Source organism: Phoca vitulina, unplaced genomic scaffold (assembly GCF_004348235.1).
Source record: "Phoca vitulina isolate PV1807 unplaced genomic scaffold, GSC_HSeal_1.0 scaffold34, whole genome shotgun sequence".
Classification (NCBI taxonomy): domain Eukaryota; kingdom Metazoa; phylum Chordata; class Mammalia; order Carnivora; family Phocidae; genus Phoca; species Phoca vitulina.
The window spans coordinates 19,055,726-19,077,501 of record NW_022589737.1 but is presented as its reverse complement, the minus strand read 5'-3'; the positions used below and the strand labels follow the sequence as shown (position 1 = coordinate 19,077,501).

At 42.5% G+C, this 21,776-nt stretch overlaps 1 protein-coding gene across 7 annotated transcripts in view; it reads left to right on the top strand.

Annotated features, from left to right (window-relative positions):
• Nucleotides 1-21,776, top strand: part of FAT3 (FAT atypical cadherin 3) — a 660,968-nt gene that overhangs the window by 527,712 nt on the left and 111,480 nt on the right. For 5 of the 7 annotated variants that reach the window (XM_032426340.1, XM_032426343.1, XM_032426338.1 and 2 more), the window contains exons 5-8: nucleotides 5,713-6,027; nucleotides 8,477-8,687; nucleotides 9,152-9,220; nucleotides 17,892-18,031. In XM_032426340.1, the coding sequence (XP_032282231.1) occupies nucleotides 5,713-6,027; nucleotides 8,477-8,687; nucleotides 9,152-9,220; nucleotides 17,892-18,031 (735 nt within the window). The remainder of the gene's footprint in view (nucleotides 1-5,712; nucleotides 6,028-8,476; nucleotides 8,688-9,151; nucleotides 9,221-17,891; nucleotides 18,032-21,776) is intronic. The other 2 variants (XM_032426344.1, XM_032426342.1) reach the window with 1 other exon arrangement.

The following is a 21,776-nucleotide window of genomic DNA, read 5'->3' as shown; positions in this document are numbered from 1 at the left end:
ACCGACAGACATGTCCAGTGACTGCAGACCCAGCTCCCTGGGACTGCAATTGCATGAGAGACCCCAAGTAAGAACTTTCCCCATTCAGCCTCTGAAGCTGGGAGAGATAATAAAAGCATTATGGGTTATTTAAGCCACTTAGTTTTGGGTTACACAGCAGTAGATAACTGAGACAAGGTGCAAGAGAAATTTGACTTTTTCTGTATAGTTACAAAAAGTAAAACCAGTCTCTGGGAAGCGACAGGCAGTCTGAGCTAATGACAGGCAGGTAGATGCAGGTGCAGTATTAAAAAGAGCGTTGAGAACATCGAACCCGTCAACCACTGGGCTGCTTCCTAAGGCAGTGAGTGTGTCTTACTGAAAGTATCTAAACTGAGGCCAAATGGATTGCAAGTCAGGAATATTACAGAAGATTTGGGGCATGGGGGAAGGGTAAATTTAGTATGAATCCAGATTTTTTGGGGGTGGTTTGTTGGTTGGTGTATCACCTAATTTGCTTCGAAAAGAGTTTTGTAACTACAGGCACTTGAATATTTCATTTATTTAACAGGTATTTGTTGAATGCTTACTGCATCTGCTGTCGTAGGTTCCAGGAATACATTGGTGAACAAAATAGACGAAAGCCGATGCTCTATGGAGCTCATATTCTAAAGAGGAAGACAGGCAATAAATAAGATTATGAGTTAAATATATGTCTGATAATGGTAAAATGTCAAGGATAAATATAAAGTATAGGAAGGGGGATATGTAATCCCTGAAGAGAGGTTTACAACGCTAAGTGTAATGGCCTGGAAATAGCCATCTATGATGAATTAATGGTTAAGGAGAATGCCAGAATTGAACTCTCCGTTCTAGAAATATTTAATATATTTTCAGATACTCTCAATAATCCGTGGGGACAAGGCCGTGGACAAGACACAAGGTCTCCACTCTCAGGCAGCTTCCATTCTTCTATTCTACTACAGGGAAAGAGACCACAAATATAAATACATCAGAAAATTTCAGTGAGTAAGAAGTGTGGCCTCCACCAGCTGCCATAACTCCAGAATTCTCCATGCCCATCCATTTTTGGTCTTATAAAGCTTTTGCATCTTCCAGGGATAGACGTATAAACATGTTCCTCTTTGTTGTTTTATCATTATAATCCACTGGGTCGTGTTGATTTCCTCTGGTTCTGCCCAATAGTCACAGACCCCAAGGACACCATGGAAAAATGAAATGGGCTCTACTGTATTTTCAGTGGTTGTGGTTCTAGTTGTGGTTCCTTTTGTCAGGCGCTAGCCATAAGCACCTAAAGAAATGAATCTTTCAGGCTTTGATTAATTGCCGAACCACTGATTATTGATCATTGATGACAGAAAATCCAGGTTAGGATGGCTCGGTATTCCCTTGTCACATTGTGGTGGGACAAGAAGGGATAGTTTCTAAACAACAGCTAGTTCATCGTTAATGAGAAATGATGCGGAGGAGGAGATGGTAGGGATTCATCTCAGTTAGTTTTGCTTCGATCCCCAGCGCTGCTCCTTTTCCATAGAGACTAATTTCAGCTGGTGGGTTGAGGCCTAAGGCAACATGAAGAATGAAGTCTAAAAATCTGATGGAATCATTAATGATTGATATTCCAGGTACAAACATAGCTGAACACATGAGTGGGTCTAGAGAAATAAAAATGGAAATGAAGACTCTGAGGTCAGAAATGACGTAGTTCAGTTCAGCAAGCATTTATTGAGAGTACAGGAGGTTCCAGCGAAGATGAAAAAGTCAAGGTCCCTGCCTCTGAGTAGCTCACAGCCTGTTGAAAGAGCCAAACACATGAATAGATTACTTCAGTAGATTGTAGATAAGTGTCCGCAATGGCCAGCACAGTTTGGGAAGTGGCTAGAAATCATTATGAGTAATCATGGGATTGGTAATGTTCTCCATGATGTCAGGGGGGTATGAACCCCATAGTTCAGGGTTAAAGTTGTACTAGCTCTGTCTAACCCCCATTCATAGATTCATAAAGCAAGAAGCACTTAGGGATTGTATGTTATCAGTCTCTTAATTTCTTATAGATGAAGAAACAGATTCTTCAGTGTCTGAATGTTCCCTCCACTTATTATCATAGGGAAGAGTTTTGGGTAAATTAAGTCTTAATTTCATTTAACAACATTTATTTGACACTTAGGGCTGTACCGGGTACCAGACATAACAATGAGTAAGAGACAATCCCTGATTTGGGTTGTTCTGGAAAGTTTGATTGGAGACCAACAAGCATAGACACTGAAAAATGCAGATGATAATTAGCGTCCTGGAGTTATGCACACAGTGGAGGGGGAACGTGGTGAGGGCGCCTCCATCTGCCTGCAGGAGGCAGGATTGACTTTCGAGAAGGAGTGTTTGAATTGAAGCTTCTAGAATGAGTCAGGTGTATTTCCAAGAGAAGGCATTCCATGGAGACAAACAGCTGTACAGTGGAATGAGGGTGTAAGAACATAACATACTCAGAACCTCCCAGGCTCACAGTGTAACTGGGCATGGAGGCTGGAAAGGGGTGGATAAGGCGCAGTGATAAATAAGTCTGGCCAGATCCTTGTCCTCAAGGAGCCCTGGAAGGGTGTTATACAAGGTCAGTGACATGATCCAATTTTTAAGGAAGAAATAACTTTACAACAAAGATGAAGGTTGGAGGCAGGGAGACCAGGAGGCTACCGTAGCAATCCAAACAAGATGCAGAGGAGGCCTGTCCTGGGGCAGTGTGACTAGAGAAGGTGCACCTGCTGGCCTCCGAGTTTGGTTGGATGTGGATAGTGAGAACAGGGGCTCTAGGTAGATGCCCAGGGTTCTGGGACAGACCAGTGTGGCAGTAGGTGGGGGTGTCCTTCATAGAGAATCAAAACAGGAGAAGGGGGAGGTTTGAAGGTAATGTTTTCCAGTCTGTGACATGAGAGGTCCAGAGAATAGATTCCTGGTACATAGTTAGACATACTGGTTTGGTATGGAGAGCGAGCTTCAGGCACGAGAGTACACGTTGGGGAATGATCAGCTGTAGGTGGTATTGGAAACCATGGATAAGATGGAGGAGTCACAGGCCAGAAGGCAGGAAAGGCAGCTGGGGGCTCTGTTGTAAAAAGGGCCTCTAATGGTCTGAGCAGGTTTTATAAGGTAAGACTGCTTTGGCTCAAGAGGTTGCCCAAGTAAGACCTGTGTCAGAGGCTAATTCAGTAAATAAGCATTTGTGGTGCGTGCTCTACCTGCGTAGCTTGACACAGGAGTGAGAGCAGCGAACAGACCAGGCAAAGTCTGTTTTTGCCCTTACACAGCTTATCAGCTCAGATGAAGAGTCATGTATTTAGTTACTTTCCACAAGAGTAAGTGCTACAAAAGAAAAGTATCGGGTAATGTAAAGCGTGTGCTACAGGAGGGGCATGAGGTGTGGGGGCTGGCGCTTGGTCTGTGGGCTCAGAGAAGGCACCCCTGAAGAAAAGACATTTCAGCTGGAGCTCAAGGATGAGGAGGCAAGACCCAGGGGAAGGGATGGGGAGAGCCCTCCAGGGAGAGAGGGCAGGGTGTGCAAAAGCCCTGGAGGGAAGAGTTGTTGCTCACTCTCGAGGACCCAAGGATGCCTATGTAGCCTGAGAGAGCAAGACCAAGCTGGGTGCTTGAGGTGAGGTGGGGCCAGGAGGGACCCAGCTCCCCATAGCACACCTGGGAGTGGCTGTGTGACTGCCACCTTTCCCTGCGAAGCAGACACCTGAAGGACCTGGGTGTGTAAATCCAGCTCTACTCCAAAAGAAAGCATTTTTTAAAAAATATTTAATTTTTTATTTGAGAGAGAGAGTGAGAGACAGAGAGCACGAGAGGGGTGAGGGGCAGAGGGAGAAGCAGACTTGATCCAGGGCTCGATCCCGGGACCCCGAGATCATGACCCGAGCCAAAGGCAGACGCCTAACTGGCTGAGCCACCCAGGCGACCCCAAAAGAAAGCACTTTATAGCAGCAGGATCCTCGAGTGAGTGGTGAACCGCAGCCCAGAGTCCTTTCCTTGGCAGCCACGTGGCCCTGAGCAGCCCCGGGACCCCATCTCTGAGCCCACCGAGGGGCATTTATTGAGAAGAGATGAGGAGGTGATTTTGTGCATGGTGAAGACAGCGAGAGTTGCCTGGATTCAGAAAGAGGCTGTTCAAGGAGAAAAGAGAGGCAGGGAATAGAGCAGCCAAGAAATCAATGTGTTTTGGTCAACACAACTCACCTGGGAGTATAACATTTTACTTCGGCAGCAACAGCAGAATGTGCCTCTTCAGAGCTCAGCATGTCCGGGAAAATCTCAGGAGTCAAAATCCAGCCCTGGCACATACTGGTCCCGACGTGTTTCTTTTGTGAAACATAACAAACCAATTGGGAAAATAACTTTAGAAGGAAACTTGATTGATTTCTCAAAGAAAGCAAGGACTCCCATGAAAATTTATCTTAAGTCTATTAAAGCCATTCTCCTAGGCGGCTTGTAAGAGAAACTAAACTACATTGCATTTCCATTTTGCAAAAAGCCTTTAATTTGTTTTCCCACATTTTTGGCCTTTGTTTCCATTATTCCTGTCAGATTGCTTTATTAGGTGAAAAACTGAATGACCAGGTGTTGTAATTCACTGTTGTTTTTCTCCTATTGGTGCCGAGTATGTCTTTATGTTCCTTCTAGCCCCCAAATATATATTTTGGAGGAATAAGCTGTCTTATTCCAGGTAATGATTTAAAGATGAAATACATGTTCTTCCAGGTTTGTGGTCACACAGAACATTAAGAATTGCCAAAAACTTAATAATACCTGGCTTTAGCACTTGATAACAAGGGGACCTCTGTGCCTCTGTTTACTCCTCTGTATAATGGGAACAAATAAGCCTCCACTTAGTGAAAAGGGTCTTTTGGAAAGTGAAGGATACAATGCATGGAAGAGTGCTTTATAAACGGTGAAACCATCCTCATGTACAAGTATTTCTATGATAGTAATTATTATCACTATGACCAAGAAGATTACCCATACTGAGTCTCCTCTTCATTTCTCTCCTCTCTCTCAGTTTTCCCAGACACTCATAAGAATAGCACCTCAGAGATGCAGGAAGAAGTGTCCATCCCCTCTCGAGTTTCCCAGAGGGGGGAGAATTATTTTGTTACTGTTAAAAATGTATTAAAACTGTCAAATGTACTTACAATGAGTCATCAAAATTCTGAAGCATATATCTCAGTTTTCCTTTTGTACAGTAATAATGTAAAACTCACAAGTTTTACAGAATGGAAAGGAAAAGAAAATGAATACTGAAAGAATTTAAATGGTGATATCTGTCCAAGAATTAGAAGAAATGCCCATTGTTTAACATATAATAATGATTATATTGTTTTTTGTGTCTGTTGAGGGGTATACTTTATGTCCACTAAGTTTACATAAGCTAATACATTTTGTAAAGTCGATCCTCTTTTTCTCTCCCTCTCCACTCCACAGCACAAGAGCTCTGCTTCCCTCCTAACCTTTGCAGTGATTTCCATTACTGGATATAGGGCATTCCCTGCCTTTACAGATGAACGATGAAGAGTTATGCATTGACCATGAACTACAGGAATAAGAAAAGTTGAGATGCCCTAAGGCACAGAATAGGCCTTTTGTGGGGCAGGCAAAGGGAGGAGTGGCAAGAGAAGTTTTTCTCCATTCTGATTGCAAAATGCTTTCTCTTTCAAAACTCAGGTGACTGTGACAGATGGCGGTTCCTCTCCAAAACAGTCCACCATTTGGGTGGTGGTTCAGGTTTTGGATGAAAATGACAATAAACCCCAGTTCCCAGAGAAGGTCTACCAGATCAAGCTGCCAGAACGTGACCGAAAAAAGAGGGGAGAACCCATTTATAGGGCTTTTGCGTTTGACAGAGATGAAGGCCCCAATGCAGAAATCTCCTACAGTATTGTGGATGGGAATGATGATGGAAAGTTTTTTATTGACCCTAAAACTGGCATGGTTTCTTCCAGAAAGCAGTTTACAGCAGGAAGTTATGACATCCTAACGGTAAGATTTTTCTGAACCTCATTAACATTCATGGGGGTGGTGGTGGAAGTTACTTTCTTACTCATGTATATTCATTTGCGTAATATATCTTTAGAGTAATAAATACAGCCACACAGCTGTGGAAGGCTACTTTCTGCTTCAGTGATATTTTTAAATAATGAGACCATTTCCTTTGGTTGTGTCCTATCAGCAAACCTCCTCTGTTCCCAGTACATGGCCTGTTCCATCACATACTCAACCACACTTTCTGCAGCCTTAAGAAAGGTATATTCATTTCGAGGTACTCAGCATAGATGAAAACTGAAGGTAGGAGAATACCAGAGTGACATATTACACCCACCACCCAATATATCATTCACTATTTCCCCAAGACTTCCCAAAGAAAACAACTCTTGTAATTGTTGACAGTGTGATAACACAATCCCAAAGAAAACAACTCTTGTAATTGTTGACAGTGTGATAAGACAGCTGTGAAAATTGAGACACAAATCTCAACTATGCTTATTCTGCATAAGCTGCAAAAGTGAAAAAACTTAAGTAAAAAATGACTACATTTTTCATTGTTAGAGAATTAAAAGAAAAAAAAAATGAGCACTATCTCAAATAGAGACTTAAAATTCCCATACCTAAGGTGCCGTCTGCTCCCACCATCCCCAACCACTTTAGAAAGGTAGCACCTATGCCAGAAAGGGGATTGGTCATCCTTACAAGTGATGGGCATTTGCCAGGGTCCCAACAACTGTCAAGAGTCAGCTCCATCTGCTGTCCTTCTCTTAGTTTGCAACCTTCTCTGCTGTATACAGTCAGTCCTGTATTATTTTAAAGGATGGTCTGAGTCCCTTGATTTGTCTTTTCATTCTTATGGTCTGGACTTGGGCTTCTTTCCCTACTCAATAACATATCCAGAACAGTGGGCAGAGAAAAGAAGATAATAAAAAACTGGCCCTTTTTCTGCCATTAGCAGCTCTGATGTAATATGTGCTACTATAGTTGTGTGACAATGGGAGTCTTTGAGGACTGGATGGACAGACTATAGTGGATATTGTTTGTGCTCCACCCAGATCCCCTTTACCAGGCTGATGCAGCTATGCCCCAACAACTATGAGTGTTGGCTGCTAAGAGCTCACATCTGCCCCCTTCTGGAGAGAATCATCCTTGGCTGAACTTCTTGACCCGGGAGGTTCCACACTCCCACCCCAGGCCAGCAGCCCATAGCCGATGACTAATTGACACAAAAGGCCAACCCCTTGCCTCTAGGTGGATCCAACCCAGCAGTGCAATTGAGGATTCAGAACCCCCCCCCCCCCCCCATTGGATCAGGCTGAGATTAAACTTCAGCTGAGACCACACCCTTGCTTACTATCTTTCTCCTGTTCATCCTGCTTCATTCAGTCCCTTTCTCCTGAGAATACTTACCCCACCCCCAAAATGATTTGTACTCAAATCCCTGTCTCAGACTCTGCTCCTAGGAAACCTGACCTAAGACATGTATCTTCAAGGGTCTTCCATCTCACAGGAATTTTCTGGAGCAAAGTGGTCATTCATGATCACATAGCATTTGGGTGCTGTGAGTTGTCACTGTTTTTAAAGGCTATAACAATTAGCCTTGCACCTATACATGTTATTTTTAAGATGTGGTATTTTAAAAATCCTTTTTTTTAATTGATTTTTGAAATTTTTCTGTCCGTGGTTTTTGCTTGTTGAACTTGAACCATCATTGAAGTCCAGGACAACATAGCAGTTCACCCTGCACAGCTGAATGAGGAAACATGCTTTCTTCAGTTCTTAAATAAGACCATAGAGGAGAGTCATTAGTACCCTCCTCCCTATCCTGCTGTCACCAGGAGCCCACGCTTTCACCAAGAGAGTTCTTTGCCCCTTCAGAGTTGGCATAACTGAGGGGCTTCTGAGGCAGTTCGAGCAAGGCTACTGCCTTTCCCACACCTATCCCATCACCTTCCTGGGATTCTGAGTGAACACAGTGCTTTCCCCAGAATAAAGCAGAAGGAAGGAGCTGCACAACATGACCACACACATGCTCTCATCATTCACACTTAAGGATTCACAGTGTACTTTATTCCCTTTAAGCATCACCACTAGAGGTACAAGGAATCAAATTAGCTATTCCTATTTATGTAGCTATCAGTCATGCCCATAAAACACTAAAAATGGGTAAGTGCATCTTTTGTTTTTCAAGTTTTCCACATCTGTAAAGTTGGTGGTGGTTCAGATCACCTTCCAGTGAATGCTATATGGGACCCCCCACATGACTCAGTTGTGTCCCCCGATTCCTGAGTACATTCTACCCAGATCTCCACTCTCCCTTCCCTTGGCTGACACTGTGATGAGGATGGATCCTTGGGCCAACAACGGATGAGTGACAGACCCAAATTTCCACAGGGATCTGAGCTCTAAGACTTCTTTCTATGTTCTCTCCATGTGTGAGTAGATAAAGGCAGTGGACAATGGGCGCCCACAGAAATCCTCCACGGCCCGCCTCCACATTGAATGGATTAAGAAACCACCCCCCTCACCTATACCGCTGACTTTTGATGAGCCGTTTTATAACTTCACAGTCATGGAAAGCGATAGAGTCACCGAGATTGTGGGGGTGGTGTCTGTGCAACCAGCCAACACCCCTCTGTGGTTTGACATAGTTGGTAAGTTTGAGTCCTCCAGAGCAGTACTGGGCAATGTAATCATTGACTGGAATAACTAGCAAAAAAATAAATAAATACAAAATACAAAAAAAGAAAATACAAAAAATACCAAAAAAATAAAAATTAAAAAACAACCCACTAACGATTAGTGCTAAGATGAAAAGATGTATAGTGCTGGAATGCAAAAGAGCCAGTAAAATGAATAATCGACCTGTGCTTTCGTTCCAACTCTGTAGCTAAGCTGAACAGAAAGTGCTCTCTGGCTGGATTTTCCATAGTATGTTATTTACTGCAATCTTAATGTCTTTCTGTGTGTCATTTAAATTCTATTGTCACACTTGGCTAATCTCATTTCTAAATGTATTGATGGTACTAGACTTGCTGTCCTTCATTTCTCTCTTTTTCTTCACCTTTTTTCTGCATTCTGTTCTTTTTTTTTCTGCTCCCGACTGCCCTGCTTCAAGGTGGCAAGCATGCTCGAGAGATGTTCTATATTCTACAGACAGCTTGTGGGCAGAACTGTTCAACAGAAGGTACCCTTAGTGCAAACACATTTGCTAAAATACAGCTATCCAATCTGCCTTTTACGGGTTTTTTTTTTTTTAAGCAAATTAAATTACATCTTTCATAACTGCCTGTGACAGGCTCAAGTGCAGCCCACAGATTTCATACAATGCCTCTAACAACTATTGCATTACTCGAATCCACTGACTCCTTTGTTTGAAGTTTGATGGGGTTTGGATTTGGGGGAGGGGTTGTTTTGATTTACTTAATTTTTTTTTTCTCTGCTTTTGAGGTATATGGGCTTTTGGTTGTTCTGTTTTTATCATTCTGTAGGTTGGGTTATGTGATGGGGCCTTTTCCAATTGAGAAATAAATTAAAATTTATCCCAACACCTCTATTTTGCAGCAGTAGTGCCATTCATAGACCAGAAAGCTCCACCAAGAGGGTCCCTGGCTGCCTTCCACAAAAGGAAAGGCAGGAAATGGAACCTAGATATATAGCCAGTGAGAGCTTTCTACAAGAACGGAATAGAGAAAGCAGATGGAAGCATGCAGGACAGACCTTGGGAGCCAACCTTTACATTCCTTGAAAGCAAGCAAGCAAGCATGGCAGGCTGCAAAAGGAGAGGGCAAAACAGCACCCCTGCCCCCCCCACACACACAGGCAGGGAGAGGTGGGGCAGGGCAAGTAAGTGCTGACGACCAGGAAACAAAACAGGCTGTAGCTCAGAGAGGAGAGCGGGGAGAGTGTGCCAGCCCCCAGACCTGACACTGGGTTGAGCTGGAGCTGACTTCCCACCGCTCTTTGTGGGAGGCCGGGAATCCAGAGACCTGGTCTGCAGGAATCATTTCCTACCATATGTCCCTGCCTGGATCGGATGGGCAAGAACCCACCCCTCTTCCCAGGAATGGCTGGATCTGGAGAAAGCATTTAGAACATTCCACATCTGTTTTAATGAGGCACAGAAAAAGAATGCCCCCTGGCCTCCAGTCAAACCTCTGTAGAAGGTCCTCTGAACTTCCCCAAAATGGGCGTGTTTTCTGCATATTTCATTTGCTGGAATGCCGGTAGAACATCTTTGTTTTACTTAGTTGGCATTAATCATACCGTCCCTGTACATGGCCATCCTCATTCCGAGCTTTCAACTCCTTCTTCATCTCTACTTAAGGCATTTGAAATGGAACCTCTTCTGATCCGTGAAAGATGTCTTTGAGTCTGTATCTTCTCAGTAGTTTTCAGCCCATTAAGTTTTTATCTGGTGCAGCTTCTTTCTTAGCGAAACAAAGGTGGCACGCGTGCATCACCTCGTTGTCTGTGCTATGGCCTTGGTGGTTCCTTCACTGTCACTCCCGATCGGAGCCATAGAAAATGCCTCTCACTTTCTACATATGTCCCTGGTGCCAGGCCTCCAGGGGCATGTGCAATAGTGATTTCTCCTAAATAGCCCAGGGGCGCCTGGGTGGCTCAGTTGGTCAAGTGTCCGACTCTTGGTTTTAGCTCAGGTTGTAATCTCAGGCTTGTGGGATCAAGCCCCACATTGGGCTCCGTGCACAGCGAAGAGTCTGCTTAAGATTCTCTTCTCTCTCTGCCCCTCCCCCCATTCTCTTTCACTGTTTCTCTCTCTCTGAAATAAATAAATCTTTTAAACAATAAATAAATAAATAAATAAATAGCCCAGAGAAGAGTACAGTCAAAACCCAGCAGGCAGCAGGGCGCCTGGCGTGCTGTCCTGAGCTATGGGAGGACTTGCTGTCTCTCATCAGCCACCCGTTTATCTCCCTCCTCCCCTGACACTCCAGTTTGCAAGCTCCTCTACACCCAACAGCACTGCTTCTCGCCCTTGTGTGATCCATGCATGCAGCCTCCTGCCCCATGGCACGGCCCACTACCATCCCCACCTGCCACAGGAAGCCCTCATTTGTACCCCACTTCAAAAATCCTCCAAGCACACTTTTCTCTGACATTCAGTCCAACCAGCCATTTGACCCCAGATATCCAAGCCAGTTTGCAATTCCTCAGCATTCCTGCATGCATGTGTGTGCGTGTGTGTGTGTGTGTGTGTGTGTGATTGTGTGTAGATAAGCATGCCTGGTAATGCTGCATGTAACCTTACCTGCATGTTTTCATGTTAGCATTATTAGTGCTATTGTGTATTTTCATTTGTGTTGATCCAATCTCCATTCTTAATCTTTAAGGTCAAGGCCTTTGTCCCCTCATTCCTTCCTCCTGCCCATGCTTCTGTTGATTGCTTCAGGGTGAGTGGAATAAACAGTGGCAACCAATGGAGATGCTCCAGGCAGCCAATGCATTAACCCCACTAATGCCTCTTGAGACTAGCCCAGAGTCAGCACGACCTTCCAGTGTATTCCCAGCCATAGCAACGATGGCACCTTTGACAAAATGAGAACTAGTCCAAGAAGAGGGGGGCAGTTTACAGATGACAGCCCTCCCTGGATGGAATCCCTTCAGGCTGCTCCAAATATGTATCCAGGAATCATTATCAAAAACATAGCGCCAGTTACCATGTTTCTCCACCTTCATGTTTCTAAGTGCTGCACTCTTCCTAATCCTCTCGGTGTCAGCACATGGAGTAGTTCTCTTAAAGAAGACCTACAGGGGCGCCTGGGTGGCTCAGTCGTTAAGCGTCTGCCTTCGGCTCGGGTCACGATCCCAGGGTCCTGGGATCGAGCCCCGCATCGGGCTTCCCACTCGGCGGGAGGCCTGCTTCTCCCTCTCCCACTCCCCCTGCTTGTTTCTCTCTCTCGCTGTGTCTCTCTCTGTCAAATAAATAAAATCTTAAAAAAAAAAAAAAAAAAGAAGACCTACAGCATTGTCCCCCTAGTCTAGATGCTTCCATCACAGAGATTTCACTGTAGATCTGGTAACATCTTGCTGAGCTTCTCCTACAAATTGAACTTACTGGGCCCGATGCCCAAACAGAACGTGATTTTATTTCCATCCCCACATCTAGCCAACAACATCTTGAAACACCAACTCTGTTTCACCGCAGATGTTAAATCTTTTCCCCAGGTGCTGGGGTTGCTCTCGGCATCAATATGGTCCCCCTTCCACCAAATCCCCCTTTTGAGAATCCTTTCTAATTGAACAGTCATTTTTTTTTCAATCTGCTGACAGTGTCTTTCCCCTTCTCTAAAAATCTATTGTTTTCTTTATCATATTCAGATGTTTCGTTCCCACTTTCAAGATTTCTTGCTTAGTTATCCTTGGCCATCCAGACTCTCCTCTCTCTTCCCTTTGGTAACTGAGCATCTTCCCTGGCCAAGCTAACTCAGAGGGAAAAGATAGGGAAACAGTGCTTCCCAATGCTTAAGAAACTTGGCAGTATATTATAGTCGAATGCTGGTGTATACCGTCGGCACGTATCTGAAATGAGATCTCAGGTTCAAGTTGCGGTCTTGCTTAGGTAAATACTCTGCGACTCTTCCAAGGGAATCAAGATTTTGTTGCATTATAGACCTAGGGCATTTAGACACCTATACAGACATTCCAGGTTGCAGAGCTTATAGCATCCTGGCCTAGCACTTACAGTTTACAGATGCCATAACAAATGAATTCTCATTAAGTAAGCGGAAATAGTGTTTCTGCATGCTTTTTCCCCCGGGAGTATAGTCTCCTCATTTCCATATTTCCAGATCTACCCGATTCTTGTTTAACTGCGTTCCTTTTCCTCTCACCGTAATATAAATTCACAAAAACTGTGGCAAGCAAGATCTTTTCCCAAGTCTGGACCCCTGTACCATGGATCTGCCAGTCACTTTCCTGTTCCTCCAAAGAACCACTGCTTACAATATTGTGTAGCGAGACCCTCTTCAAGCTTCTAGAAACAGAAGCCCAACTAGTAACCCAGTTAAGAAAGCTGTAATTAAAAGGAAACATAATAAAGTTCAGCTGTTCTGTGTTTAAACAGCCCAATGCACAGCATGTTCCTTCTCTGTGTTGAAAGGGAAAGAAAACGAAGGGAACAAAAATAACCCATAATCCTTTGTGGCTTTATCACATATCTTCACACTTCTCAGGAGACTATGGTTCAACCCAGCAGCTCCTTGATTTACATTCTTTTTAATGTGCACGCAATCTGGTTCGCAGCTCATTCCCCGTATCTTTAGCCCAATGGCAAATATTTGTATTGTAAAGACCACCATTTATTACACACTTTAAACAATTCCTCTTTACCCAGGGTTTGATGGCGGACGCTGCCACCCACTTTTCTAGCTTTTTACCTGATACTTCGGTTACAAAAATGGTTTTTCTTGTAGATAGTAAGTACTTACAATATCTTTGCTTATTTTCCTTGAAAACAATTCTCTGATGGTGCAATCTAGCACATAGGTCCAGCTCTAGCCGAAAGACCTGTCCATGTTGCAGGTATATAAAGATCACCTTGGCTTTTAGGTGCTCATAGGCTCCTACAGACTTTGGGGTCTGGGCTGCTTCTGTCGCATAAGCCTACACCTGTCCTTCTCGAGCCTTGTCCCCAAGTGGAGCCATTCCTTAGGGTTGGATCAAGTGGGCAAGTGAAACTCTTTGGTAGCACTAGCAGCAGGCCTGGTCTCTGACTATAGATTGAGTCTTTTCTAATCAAGTGATCATATTTCCTTATCACAAAACTCTTACCCACCCTTCCTGAGAGAAGCCATGTCTGTGTACCATTTCTAACACACTTGCTTAACCATTAGAGTGGCATTTGCTCAAGGACATTCAACTGACATCAAATACTTAATTTCTCCTACTCTGCACTCTGTCACTAATTTGATCCCCCAAAGCCCTCCCTTTTCTCCATAGCGACAATACAGACCATAGAAGCACATCTGAAGAGGTTTCAGGGAAATAATAAAAAGCCAAAAAATACCTTGTACATCATTTTAAGAAAATGAATTTTTAACCAGATTCTAGAAGGGATTTTCCTTCCTACCACTGTTTCCTGACCTCTACCCAGCATCTCCTGCCTTCCATGTAAATATCCTTTTCAGCCCCATGTTGTGCTTGCTTCATTCCAAGACAGAAAATTATTCATGATCAAACCATAATCGGTGTTTAGCATTTTTCCTTAAGTTCGATGTACATGCTGAACTTGAATGAATAGCTTGTGAACGACTCCCTTAATTCATTGAGATTCAGCAGCTCAGTGTTTTGGAAGCTTCTCACATAACACTTCCCCCTTGGTGACTACTAGATTTTGGGTGGTGTTTTTATAATTACACACAGAGTAGAACAGAATCATATGCTAGGGGAGGGGCCTGGAAGCTTCTCTAAAGGGGAAGCAGTGGGATACTCATCATTGGATCTCATTATGGAGACATGGTGACACTCTGTACCCTTCTTTAAAGAAAGACTTGACCAGATCATGATCCAGTGCCCTGCTGCCCAGCATATTCAATCAGTAGCTGCTGGCTTCAAGTATTTTCACTCTTGTCCCATCTTTGAAGCTTTTTAGGACATTCTGACTTGTTACGTTTAACTTGAGAATCTGATAGAAACCCAACCCTCCTCTTCTGCTCTTTGTTTACTCTATTACACCCATCTTGACCAAAAATGGTCACAGAGCAATGTCCCTGACATGAACTATCTGTTATGTGGGCTGTTCACAACCTTGCTTTTAACCATCTCTGCCGCACACCCCCGCAGCAACGCTCAGGCTGTGACTTTTCTAATTTCCCACTTTGTTGAAACTCCGACCAGCTCGGCGGTGTCCTCCCCTGTCCCCACCTTTTGTTTAGCCTAACGCTGTTGCCCTAGCACACTCTGGCTTTGCATGTTGTGTTACTGGCTCTGAGGAAGCACATCTTGTTTAAATGGAATGCTGCTAGCCAAAATGGACTCCTTCCATTTGATAGTCTCACCCCAGATGAATTGGACGTGGTTTCCTATGAAATGAACTCACATTTCAGGCTAAAAGGGAGCCTGAGAAATGAGCCCTGGGGGAGAGATATGGAGTCGTTTATGAAATGGGATGCCTAAGTGGTAGGTTATTAAATTGCATGAGGGTTGATGGTGAACTGCTGGTCTGGGTTCTGTGTCCCTTGTCAGAAATTCATTTTAAAACCGAGGGAGGATTTTGGGAACCTTGTTTCACATGAAATCTTGGTTTAACTAGGAGCACATGCCCTGGAAGCAACTATCAGAGGCTGCTCACCATACTGACGGACTGAGAGACACTTCACAGACTCTGTCTCTCAAGCTCCTCTTGACCTGCTTTCCATTTGTCTATCTCCCCACCCCTAGTCCAGAGTATTGGAAACAGCAACAGTGGATGAGGGAGATACACACACACACACACACACACACACACACAGGCAAGAAGAGAGAGCGCTCTAAAAAATCACAACCATAAAAGTAGCCAAAAAATGTTTTTTCATATGAGAAATGACTAATAAGAAAACACAACCTATATGCCATTTGTAAAATATGTAAATTTTATGCCACTCGGTCCTTGAAATGATTATGTATTTCAGCACAGGGCCCCGAGGAAAATGTGAGTCTCAGGCAGTGAGAGAGAGCACATAGGATTGCCCCATTTAAACAGGAACTGAAACTGGAAATCTTTGCTTGCACATTCTCTACATTTCATTTTCATTCATCTTTAAACAGGAGCAAACCAAAGTTTTATAATTTGCATAATTTCTATTTTGCCTTGACCTACAAATTTCCACCTTCTGAAATAATTGACATTGAAAGAGGACGTTTTCCTATATCCTAAACCTGCCCGCACCCAAAAAAAAATAGTGTTCTCATATTTAAGAAAGTGAATAACACTTAAATGTGTTCTCATATTTAAGAAAGTGAATGCACAGGAAAGCATTCGAAAAGTGATTTTAAATGTGATTTAAAATATGAAGTAACACCCAAAACAGCAAGGAAATGGCATTCTACCCTTCCACACAGGTCTGACGTCTTTTATGTTCTTTCTTTGAAACTTTCCGTGGAAAAGTTTCTTTTCAGAATGTACCAGTTGATAGCAAATGATTTTTCTTTGCTTATTAGGATGGTGATTCAAGGTGCTTGAATCAGCCTAACATTTTATTTCATGTAGTTATCAACCAGAAGCACTCCCTTTGAAAGAGACATGGTGACCTGAGGTTTGCTTCCCTATTCAGCCCGATTTCCTCTCCTTTCTCCTTCTCTTCTTCAAAAGATTTTTTTTTTTTTTTTTGGAGTTAACATTTGTGCTCCACAGTAAATCAATTAAAGATATTAATTGGAAGATGAGTCTCTTTTTAGATCAAAATTTTGAAAAATATATCATCTCCAAGTAATTCTGTGGTCCCCCCATATCTCCATAACTTTAATTAAATGTCAGGGGCAATTATGTTCTCTCTAGCAATTTAATAATCGTAAGTGTATATGACAGCTGCAAGCAATAAGTATTTGAAATATATATGACCAGGTTGTTGTTTTTTTTAAGTAAACCATATGATTTATTTTGTGTCGCTGTACATCACATTCTACTAATTAAGGTAAAATTCTCCTTTCCCTTAAGTCATTCACTCATTTGTAATTGTAATATCATAGAAATTGTATATGGTATTGTTCACTGATCAGCAAAATGAAATGCAGAGTATGGTGAATGTAAGAGAAGCCAAGATTTCTTTTCTAAAATATGAAATTCAATAAACGCATTGCCCTATGTGCTGTGGCTAAATAAAATTACTATCCAAGAACAAAATTAATTGACATCATGGAATTTCAGACTAAAATAAATAGAGCTTGTGAACATGTACTGATATTTAATTAAAATCAGTCCAGCGTTTGTACCATTATCTTCTCTCCCCCTTAAAAAGAAAAAAAAAAAGCTTTCATTTTGGGAAAGATCATAAACCACATTTTAGTTCACAGAGATGGAAAGAGCTACAGTAATTTCAAAATAGCCTGTGTTGTCCTGGCACATTATTCACAGACTGTGGGCTATACTTGGTCCAACAGAGGGGGAGGAAAGTTTTTTAAACTTTCATACTTATTGCTTTATGAGTGATGACACATAAACTGATGTGTTCTTCTACTTCTTTCCAGATTTCATTTTGTAACTCTCCCATAAACTTGCTACCTTTTTGGGAGAAAAATAATTCACACTGTCAAGATGGCAAAAAAGAATTTTTTTTTCTATAAACATCCCAACTTGCAGATACAGAATTTTTGATATGAAACTCAATTTTTTTTTTTGCTTTTTCTTATTTTCTAGTATTTATGCTTTTATTTCTGACATCTATTAGAGGGAATCTGAACTTTACCAACCAAATGTTTACCATCAATCCTAGATTTAAGAGTGTCTACACATTTTTGTTAATTGGACTATTTGTTTACTTAGAATTTAATCTATTTTAGAAAAGCAGAAAGGTCTACAAATTATTAGCAGAAAAACCACAAGGGGTTGGAGGCCCTTAAGCTTTCTAAATATTTTACTGAGTCAGTTCATGCTTTACTCCTTTAACATTAGTGCTGAGATTTTTCTTTGCAATACATTCTTTTTTGTGACATTTGTTATGCATTGTAGAAGCTATGTTTGGAAATATAAATCAAGTTGGAAATAAAGAGGTCCCATTTAAGATGTACAAAATTGAGCCATAGGGATGCCTGTCAAAAAAGTATTTCTATATAAGAGCTCCCTTTAAAGCTATATGCTTCAATAGATGTAATAACTTCTCAAATATGCTAATTTCATGTTGTTTTTGTGAAATCATCAGGGGGGAATTTTGACAGCTCTTTTGACGCAGAGAAGGGTGTTGGGACCATTGTCATTGCAAAACCTTTGGATGCAGAACAGAGGTCCATCTATAATATGAGTGTGGAAGTCACCGATGGAACAAATGTTGCTGTCACTCAGGTAAGATGTCAAATTACTAAATGGTGAGAATGCCCAATGATCTGCTAATGTCAATGGTGCAAGTGATTAAAGAATGTGTTGGAAGTAGTAAATGATGTCCATGGATTTCTACTGTTTTTTTTTTTTTTTTTTTAAGCATTTGAGAGAACAACCTAGGAAAAGGATTCTATCAATGATACTGTATAACTTAGCAGTGACTATTCATGCATGGAAGAGTGATATGTATTTGCTTCCTGATCATTGACTGTAGATTTATCTCTTTGACAACAAAGTCACCTTTCCTTGAATTTACATAGAAGAGGACGTGTATATTGTCTGAGTCAACACAACATTATATTCTTCACCTTTTCACTTGTCAGTCTCAGAGTTAGAGCTAGACACACCCAGGAGTCCAAGTTCATTTCTCAGACTCAGATGAGTGATATGTTCAAGGTCACACAGCCTTCATTAAGAACAGGGACTGAGATTTAGGTGCCCTGCATCCCGTCTCTCGTTCTAGCCTCTATGCCAGTGCTCCTTCATCCTGGCTGCACTGTGGAATCCCCTGGTCATGGGGCCTGCGGTGTTAAAACCACTGAAGCCTGGGCCCCACCAGCAGAGATCCTCCATGACTCTAACAAGCAGCCAGGGGTAAGGACCATTGCTTGGACTCTGGCATGTGAGTGTTGATGAAAGGGCACTGAGAGCAAGGACGAGGAGAAAATCTCTGGGTGAGACCAACAGGATTTACCCCAAATATGAGAAAAATTTTTTTGTTTTCTATTTTAGGACAGGCATACATGCCTGCCCTATACCTCTTTCATTCTCCCTACTTCTCTCTCCTGTCCTCACGACCCCAGAAGCCATCACTCATCAACCATGGTCTTTTTTCCTGCTCAGCCCAAATGTGCCCTGAGACTCCTCAACACAGTGGTTCAGGACGTGAAGATGAAATTGTTGCCAACCCCAGAGTTAGCAAGTGTCGATTTGTTTAAAATGTGATGTAAGCTCTTATAACTATGTAGGCTTAAAAAGGAAAGAAGAGGATCGTTTCATGTGCTGCCTCTTAGTTTGAAGTGGTTTCAAAAATACGATGAGATTTTCTCCTTTGAGGCTGTGCATAATCATAAAATGGTGGAATTTTAAAGAAACAGTAGGGTTTGTTTCTACTTTTACTTCTTTTCTTTTTGCCTTTGTTTACTTTACCTTTTCCTTTTCGTTCAAATAAACTGAATCCCAGAAGGGGGACATCATGTGCACGAGACACGGCAGCCAGTGGTGTGATGACTCCTGATCCTTCAACCCGTGTCCTCTCCTAGGATGACTGTACAGCCGTGACTACCTGTGAGAGGCCCATTTACACCTGTTGCGCCCGTGTAACTATTAGTAGTTGTCCCATTCACTCTTAAAATTGCCCCAGTTGGGACAATAAATTATTTGGCCTACTTAAATCTGTACTGCTTCAGGGGACTTTCAAGACTAAAATACAGACGGCTGGAAAGGACACCATGGTTGAGATCCTATGGGACTCGCACGATCTAAAAGCAAGCCCCAAAGACTAATATAAAACAACCCACTTGCTGTATTGCTAAGTCTCTATTGCTCTTTCACTTTTGGAGTTGGCCAGTTCTTAGCATAGCCAACCTCAACTTTTTGGCATCACTTAAAAACACGAGATGTAGTTGAGTAAAATACAAATAAAGCATATTCATTTCCATACTTTTCTCCAGGGTTTTATAACAATTGAATGAAATGGTAAGTCAGTGTGCCCAGAATGTTATAGATACACATGAAATATGTTTGCAGTGAGTGGATGAATAGTAGGTGGGATGTAGTCAGCAGGGCTTATGTGGCAGATATGCTGGATCTTCAAAGCACACGACTGATTTGTGTTAACCAAAAAAAAAAAAATTATCAATGAAACTTTTCTTTTAGACTTTCATTAGGACCAGATGAGAAATCATTTAACAGCATGTATTCCACAAGTATTTCTTGGGTTCATACCATGTGCTAGGAGCTATGCTAGATGCCTGAGGTCACAGGGATCCAGAGTTTTAAAACCAGATGACTGATACACACACACCCTTTAAAAGTTCACTTGGAAGCATATATTATAAGACTTTGAATGTACACATTGTTCAAGTCCTATTTTGGTTGATTTTATTTTGGACTAATGTAAAGTTAGACTTATCTCCAGAGCAGATGGGAAGAGTGGGAGAATCGGGGTGAACTTGGAGGTTTCCTTTGGCAAGGCCAAGCTAAGTAAGTTGATGAAGGGTAGCAAGAGATTTTCTTGTCAAAAGCTTCCAAGTCGCTCTGTGTATCCAGAGCCATGAGCTTCTCAAGAAGCGAGAACTAACCATTTCCAAAGTATAAACGCGTGTGTCATTATTACCACCAGAACACCATCAGGCTGTGTTTGGGCCTGAATACCCAGCCCCTGCCCCCAGCCCCTGTCAATCCAGGCCTCTGCTCACATTTGCCACAGCTCCGCTGACAACAAAGACAGAAGCAGTTCTCTCATTTAGTCAAAGCCCTCAGTATCAAGGACATTATTACAAAAAGATGTTTTGGTAAAGAAAAGGCATTCTAGGTTTCTTTTAGAAATCACTAAAGCATGCTCCAACCCATGACCCTAGGCAACTTAATGATTCTACCATCAAACGGATACCCTTCACCATATAACTAAATAAATGTTTTGTAGCCCAAAAACACCTGTTCAGTTTTCCTTTGGGAACTTTTCTCTACTTTGTTCCTTTGAAATCATAAAACATCTATGACAAGGGCTTCAAATCAGCCAGAAACAACATGTTGAATTTCACTTCACAAATGTCAAATATATCAGAGCCTCGGGGATCTCAGTGTCTACATGAAAACCCTTCCTTCATCTTCATTTTTGTTCTATTGTCCCAACTTGTAGGATTCTTGTGCCTCAGAGCTACAATATCTGGTGGCAAATAAACATCCTTTTCCTTACTGAGATTCCCTAGCATGAGTACAGAGTATAAAAAGGTTCTGCGGATTTCACGTTCTAAAGATGCAGATGTACTGAATGAGCATGTAAGCAGATGCCTTTCTCCAGCTGGCGTAGGAAGAGAGGCAACAAAAAGGGATGTCAGAGAGTCCAAATGTGAGATGATTTGAAACCTTATTGCTAGTTCAGGTACAGCGGGGACAACATGGCAAGGAATGCAGGTAGCCTTGAGATGCTGAAAGGGGCTCCAGTTGACAGCCCGCAAGGAAACGGGGACCTCAGCCCTCTCACCTCAAGGAACTAAATTTGGTTAACAACCTGAATGGGCCTGGAGCTGACTCACCCCCAGAACTCCCAGAAGGGAACACATCCCCGCTAACCGCTTGATTTTGGCTTTGTGAGACTCTTAAGCAGAGAACACAAGTGAGCCGCACTGTACTCAAACTTCTGACTTACGGAGTTAGGCGATAACAAACGGGTGTTGTTTTAAACCAAGTTAGTGGTCATTTGTTATGTTAGAAATAGGAAACTGTTGTCCTATGTTTCCATTTTACAGAAAAGGAAATTGAAACAAGGCGAGGTTATGTAACTTGAGTAGATCAGGGTTCAGAGGTAGTAAGCTGGATTCCAGAGCCTGCTCTCTCAGCCACTGTGCTGTGCCGCCCTCAAAAACAAGGGTAAATCTAAGGCAGGAAGAGAACCCCACCTGGCTCTACTCGTTATGAAGGGGACACTTTTTAAGAGTGTTCCTGGGGAACATAGCGTCACCTGTGGCTGTTAGAATGTCTCAGA